The sequence below is a fragment of the Electrophorus electricus genome, chromosome 24 (assembly GCF_041902795.1).
Source record: "Electrophorus electricus isolate QZ-2024a chromosome 24, ASM4190279v1, whole genome shotgun sequence".
NCBI lineage: Eukaryota > Metazoa > Chordata > Actinopteri > Gymnotiformes > Gymnotidae > Electrophorus > Electrophorus electricus.
In genome coordinates, this window is record NC_137520.1 from 7,713,129 (window position 1) to 7,720,211 (window position 7,083).

Genomic DNA, 7,083 nt, shown 5'->3' on the forward strand with positions numbered 1-7,083 from the left:
TTTAAAAAATGTAACATTTGTCATCCATGTTTCTATAACAAAGACATTCCAAAAAAAAAAGGTTATTGAGGAGGCATGGAAAGGCAAGATAAAGGTTACGCTAGTACAGGAAATATTAGGATTGTCGTTTTCCTACAGGTTAAAGAGATGTCACTTAGCACACCAAAAGCTGTCTGGCTTGTTCACAATGAACAAACTCACACGCCTACACCCACCTTTACCTATAGCTCACAGTCTGTGTTCATTGTCTTTTTTTTTTTTTATGTGATACAAGGACAGTTGTGTTGCCGTTGTCTTGGTAACTGAATCAGTTTGTCCCATGCCAATAACTTGTCGTATTCTGAACATTATCATTCTGCTAGGTGTTTTGTTTGTTTTTTGTTTTGTATTTTGTAATAAAAAGATGTTTTGAGTGATGAGGCATTGGTGTTTATTCAGTGCTATTTGAAGCATTTATTTTGTGGTGTTTGCCTTTGCATGCACTAAGCTGTGATGATCTCAGTAATACTTCGTCATGAGATTTAATTGATGGAAATGTTGCCTTGTGATCCTGCAAAATCAGTATCCACTGCTTTGAGCCTCAAAAGCCTAGACGTTTCACCACAGTGAGGTTTTCATTAATCAGGCTACATGTCTGTTTCTAAGGAACTTGTAGAAGCTAGTTGATGGGTCCAGTAGGTCATCAAAGCATTCTCTTTTTTTCTTGTCCAGTGAAGAAATTCTCACTGTGCCCCTCCCAGGGTGCAGTATGTGCTGTGTGTGGGTGTGGGTGTACACGTGCTGTCACTGTTGAAACATCTGCAGTGAGGCAGGCAGTTGAAGTTACGGAGCATACATCAAAAGATCAGGCAGCAATCATATCTCATCCAACACACTCTGTGTGTTATGAATAGGCACGTGCGTGTGTGTGCGTGTGTGTGCGTGTGTGTGCGTGTGTGTGCGTGTGTGTGTGTGTGTGTGTGTGCGTGTGTGTGCGTGTGTGTGCGTGTGTGTGCGTGTGTGTGCGTGTGTGTGCGTGTGTGCGTGTGTGTGCGTGTGTGTGTGCGTGTGTGTGTGCGTGTGTGTGTGCGTGTGCGTGTGCGTGTGCGCACACACCCCAAATGTCTCATCTATTTTTAAACCTTATACCTGCACTGAGCTCAGGAGTGCAAGGTTGGCAGGTGTGAGCTGAATGGTGGTGCTCCTGATGGTAGCTGCTGCAATAGAAAATAGTAAGTTCATTAGTGTAATAGTAAGTTCATTAGTGGGTATTATTTGGGTGGTTCATTAAGCTTTCAAAATAAAAGGGCATCAGTTCTATAAATCCTATGTACAAAACTTAAACAGCCTGGTTAGCCTTACTGGATATATTTTTGTTCCCTTAGCAAGAAACTTAAACACTTTTTTTCATTTGGTCATGTGCCACTGCTGTACTCCTGAGCTGGGTTTTGAGCCAAGTCGTCCTAGAAAACCTCAGTGCATGGTGTTCTGTACTTTTGATTGTTTGTTTCCATCGTGAACTGTTTGCCACAGATGTCTTGGCCATCTTTAAAAAAGCTTCCACTCATTCAGTGAAGCTGCACACATCCATAAATGTATATAAACTAAATAAATTATTCTGAATGCACACCACTGCATATTGGAGTTAAAATAAAATAAAATATTTCAAAGTACAGACTTTCAACTTGAATTTGAGTGTTTTTACTGTAACGGCCCGAGTACCGCTTGGCAAGGAGCAGGATGCACAGACTCCATCGATGTAGACAGACATTTATTGAAAAAGATGGAAGACAAAGGCACTCGCATATAACGTAAACGATGAACACAAACACGGGCATTGACGGCGAAGACGGACACGAATATGTTTAACGCTGTGAACATGAATATGAATGAAGGCAATGACACACAGCGCTGCACACACCGACAGGGGTTTAAATACACAAAGACAAAACACTAACCAGGCGCAGGTGTGTGCAGGTGTTTTGACAAATACAATAATCAAACAAGACCCTCACACTGTACGCAGCAGGCCAAACCACGTGACTCATGGGAGGAGAGTGTTCTGTGACGACGTCCAGATCAGAACGACTGGTGTACGAATTTTGATTTTTAGGGACTCAAAAGTAATTATACAGACTAATCATAAATTGTCATTTTTAATACTTGGTTGCAAATCTTTTGTAGTCAGCAGCCTCTTTGCCATTGTAGGACCAAATGGTTACTAGGACTGTTGGGTTGTTCCACGCTGTTTCAGACTCCTTAAACCAGTTATAGTTCTGTTTATATTGTCATGGTGGAAATCAGGGCCAGGAAGTATTTGTGGCGACAGTGGGATCTTGTCATAATTGTGTTACTAAACCACTCCGGTCTCAGCATGTGTCTGATGAGATGGATCATTTGTGGTTGTTTGGACTGTTTTTAGTGCCTCATTTAATGTGGCCAAAACAACACAGGACGTATTCAAATGCTGAATGTTGATGATGGGACAGAAGAGCAAGAAGAGTCTTCCCTCTGAAACCAATCTGCCATCCCACCACCTAAATGATTCTGCACCTCTGAGCACAGTTCAGTTGGGTAACCATGTTGAGAATCACGCTGAGCAGGGTTTGTAAGTGTTCTGTGTTAAACCGTGTTTGTGTAGAAATGTGATTGGAATGATTACTGTCTGTACCTAAAGCCATTGGGCCCTGCAGTATAAAAGACTAATTACTACTAAGTACTGTCTGAAGTCTGGACCCAGAAGACACTGTGTTTCTACCCTGGTGATTCTCTGCCAGGCCTATCTTCAGTGCCTGCTTGCTCTTGGGTTGTTTTACCTTCAATTGGCCTTCAGTAGGCAAGTGGTGACTTAGCCATTGCAGAACATTCCACCCCTCTTTATTTAAAAAAAAAAAAAAAGTTGTTTTTTTGCTGTATGCTTCAGGTCATTGTCCATTGTCCAAGTCTTTTAAACCATTTGGCCAAATATGAGTGGATAACGTAACATTTATTTACATTTGTCAGAAGTCACATAAATAAACACAAGGGAACCACTTCCATGCCATGACACTGCCTCCACTGTGCTTGGATCATGAGCAGTTGCTTCTTTTCTCCTTCCTTTTCACCCGCTATTGATCAAGTGGATCACGATGATGAGCCCTTTAAAGTTGGATTTTTATTTTTATTTTTTTTTCTTTCTCCCCTGCCCTTTCTGTTGTTAAGGCTTACCAATAGTTTACTGTGGCGAGTTCTTGTGATAGATGACCCCTACATACCTACATACCCCAATGCTCCTTGGGGTTTTGTTATTGTCCAACAGTTGTGAAGCGGGGGGGGGATGTTTCTTCAACGGGGGAAGAAGAAGAAAATGGTTGTCATCCACTACGATTTGTCTTCTAGACCTCTTGGTGTTTCTGAGCTGACCAGTGCAAAATATATAATTATTATTATTTTAATTTTTTTTAAATAAGTAAATGAACCAGTTCACTTGAATTGAACGTAAGAAACACTAAAATTGAAACAAAATCTTCACTTTGAGCCCATATTTGTTATTGAATTTTGATCCTGTGGCAGGCAGCTACTTTCTCAACATACAACATACAAGCTCTTCAGCAGCTTAGGTAATCAATAAAGTCAAAATCAGTAACTTAGTAAATTTTGTAAAAATCATCAACATTGTCATCAATTGGTTGTTAATATGTAATTATAAAATATTTTACAGCTCTAGACAACAGCCGGGTCTCCCTCTGTGCATCACAGTTGCACAAACCTTCCTTGTGTTTCAGTATATGAACTGCCTCAGGTAGCACTTTGCTGAACTAATATATACTTAATTCATCATTTTGTTAATTCCTGAATCTAAATTTGGAATATTTATTATCTTTCTAGGATAATGAATCCCTGGTATACTAGACATTTAAGAATGTTTGTATGTTTGTTTGTTTTTCTTATTTCATCTCTGATGTTTGTTTGGGAGTTTGTGATGTGCATGTTTAACTGGCCTTAGTAACACTTGACGCATTTTGTGGTGGTTTTGTGGTTCCTTGCAACAGCAAACACTGTCTACAGACCAAAACCAAATACTTGAGCAACATATAGCCCATAAACAAATGGAAATAAGCCAACAAAGGATTTAAATGGGATATTGGCTTCTCTACTTAAGATCTCAAACAAGAGTAGCATTTGCCCAGATCTGTCTTTTTAATTGGTGCGCATCCACTAGTTTTGACCGACTTTAATGTGGGTGTAGAGTTCTAGGCTTTGGCTAGGCAGATGCTCCTTGAAAAGGTAATCGGATCAGAGTCGAACGTCATCGAGGTTTATTTAGCGCAAGCCTGTGTCTATTCTGTTTCTGACTGACTGACTGTCTCAGTGCGAGTTTCCTGTCACTGTTGTCAAAGGCTTTCTGTCAGTACAGTGTTGCGCGGTACATTGACTTCGACTGACCTCATTCATTACCTTCTGCAAGAACGTTGCGATATGATGATCCCAAACCTTGAGAAACTCTCATGTGCTGACTCTTGTGATCTGTCTGGTTGCTTCCAGGAGCATGACCTCGAGACTCCCTATGGCGTCCTCCATGTCACCTTGAGAGGAACACCCAAAGGCAATCGGCCTGCCATCCTGACGTACCATGACATCGGTCTCAACCGTGAGTTTCCAACAGAAAAAAAGAATTCAGATCTTTAAGTGTAAAATCTGTGGTTGGGATGTTCGATAGGGGAAAAATGTGGGCCATCTCGTGGGATGAGAAACGTTGTTGTAGCAGATTCGCCCTTCTCAGATTTCCTCACGGGATACAGTTCATCATGGTAGGAAGTCTAGAATATATTACAGGGTATTCTGGCAGATTTCTCTGCTTCCTTGTCTGGGTATGTATCTGGCAGTGTCCTCCTGGTAGGATTGTAGCTCAAAAAAAATGGAGACTACCAGCACGTAGGGGGATGGTCTTACCTACGTCGTACATGACTAATATTTGGGTGTGGATTGCAGAAAAGGAAGATGGTTGTCTTCCTCCCAAATTAATGGTCAATATGATGTGCTAATGTGTGCAACATAGATATATTTAACAAGACCGTTAACAAGGTTAATGATTGATATGGTTGTGGGTTTTTTTTTATTATGCAGGTAACTAAAACCTTGCTGTTGCACATTATTTGAAACGTACTAGGAACCCCATAAAAGTTTAATATTATGATGCACTCTGAAGAACTGGATATGAACATTAGGGCCAATCATTATTGCTAATAATTATAGCTAATAATTAGGCTAATCATTATTGCAGTGTTCGTTTTTGAAATATTGATTTCTCAGAAGCCCTTTGTCGCATGTTTGTGTGTGTGTGTGTGTGTGCGCACGCACTATGATCCTGCAGACCAGTCTCGGACATTTTTGAGGAATGTTGTTTTAATGCAACATGTCATTTACAAGATTAGATGTTTGACCAATTTAATGGTAGCTACATTTACAGCATTTAGCTTACGCTTTTATCCGAAGCGACTTACAATTCTGACTGAACAGAGCTTGAGGATTAAGGGTTTTGCTCAGCGACCCAACAGTGGCAACCTAGCATTGGTGAAAGGTTTTATGGCTGTTTGTCAAGCCTATCGGCATTGAACAATACAAGACGTATCAGCATTATTGCTTAAAATGTATTTGTAGTGCAATTGTTTTCTATTTATTTTTGATTAAATAATCATTTTTGTTTTGCGAAATGTCAGTTTTAGCACATTTTATTATCTCTGCTTTGTGTGACAAAATGTTTTCTGATTTGACATTAGGAACATATGTTTAATTTCATTGACTAAAGTATGTTATGTTAAATAAAATATTATTACATTATATAAAATGTTTTAAGAGTACACTTTCATAAAGTTGTGGGGACAAAATCAGCCATTTCAGAAAGTGATGTCCCCAGCGTAAGTTACGTCTATGCCTGTACCATGATGAGTGGTTGTTGATGGTTGCTTATGCATGCGTTCTGTTTGCATGTTGCAGATAAGTCGTGCTTCAACACGCTGTTTAACTATGAGGACATGCAGGAGATCACGCAGCATTTCGCGGTTGTCCATGTGGATGCCCCTGGGCAGCAGGAGAATGCACCACCTTTCCCCACCGGGTCAGTGCACCCCCACCACCATTAGATAACACAGACACCAGGTTACACAGGAGTACACCTGGATTAGACTACTGTTCCATTTGTCTTCAGAAACGCTTTAGATCAGATTGGTACTTCAGTGTGAGTTCATTTGATTCTGTACACAGAAAGAAATTGCCAGTAGTTCTTGATGATGATGATTTGAGCCATTGATCTTTGGTCATAATCTGGTTGGCACAATGCTAGAGATGGCACAATACCAATTTTCTGTAACGATCTGGTACCAATATCTTGCATTTGAATGTCTCCCGATATCGATACCACTCCAATTCTATATATTTTTTAAAAAACCATTGTGAGCTGTTAGTTTGGTGAAACTTAGATTGTTGGGTGTTTTTTTTTTTTTTTTTTTAAAGAGGTGCATTTATACTATGTTATATTTCTTCAAATATAGATATGATGAATGTAAATAAATTATAAAAAAACTTTATTTACAAATTATGAAAAACTTTATTTACAAGACTAAAGCATTTTATTTTTCCCCTCCATTCCTGCTTTGTTCTCAGCGCACGTGCACTCACTCACTCTCACTCACTCACTCACTCACTCTCTTCTGAGTATGTTTGCCCCATTCACTGATAAATTCAATTTACACTATAGTTTGCATTTTTTCCTCATTACTGATGCAACTATAATTCTACATCAACTTAACACTTCTTGTGAATTTCAGTGGTAAATCATGGTTGTACCTGCTACACACCCCACACATACCAGGCACCAAGTGAGCAGACAAAGAGGGGCTACCTGTGCTACGAGTCTCCCTTCACTCGACTTCTGCTTAAAACACAGCAGAAACATAATCTGATCATGATTACAAGATGGCTATTCTTTCTAGCTGATCTATGAGTTATTTTATATGGGCTTATTATCCAGCTTCTTACTCAGATTTTCCAATGCATCTTAAAACTCAGCAGGCTAACTATAAACTTGGCTGTTTTTTCCACTTTTCATGTGGTTTGCTAAAGCCA

At 39.7% G+C, this 7,083-nt stretch overlaps 1 protein-coding gene across 5 annotated transcripts in view; it reads left to right on the plus strand.

Annotated features, from left to right (window-relative positions):
- The window catches only part of ndrg3b (ndrg family member 3b), a 44,154-nt gene that overhangs the window by 23,765 nt on the left and 13,306 nt on the right, over nt 1–7,083 (plus strand). For 4 of the 5 annotated variants that reach the window (XR_003411586.3, XM_027024110.3, XM_027024114.3 and 1 more), the window contains 2 exons: nt 4,504–4,609; nt 5,956–6,076. Coding sequence is in view for 3 of the 5 variants with exons in the window: in XM_027024110.3 (XP_026879911.2) it covers nt 4,504–4,609; nt 5,956–6,076 (227 nt within the window). In the remaining 2 variants the exon portion in view is untranslated. Of the gene's footprint in view, nt 1–4,503; nt 4,610–5,955; nt 6,077–7,083 lie in introns of those variants that run through there. The other variant, XM_035522468.2, reaches the window with a different exon arrangement.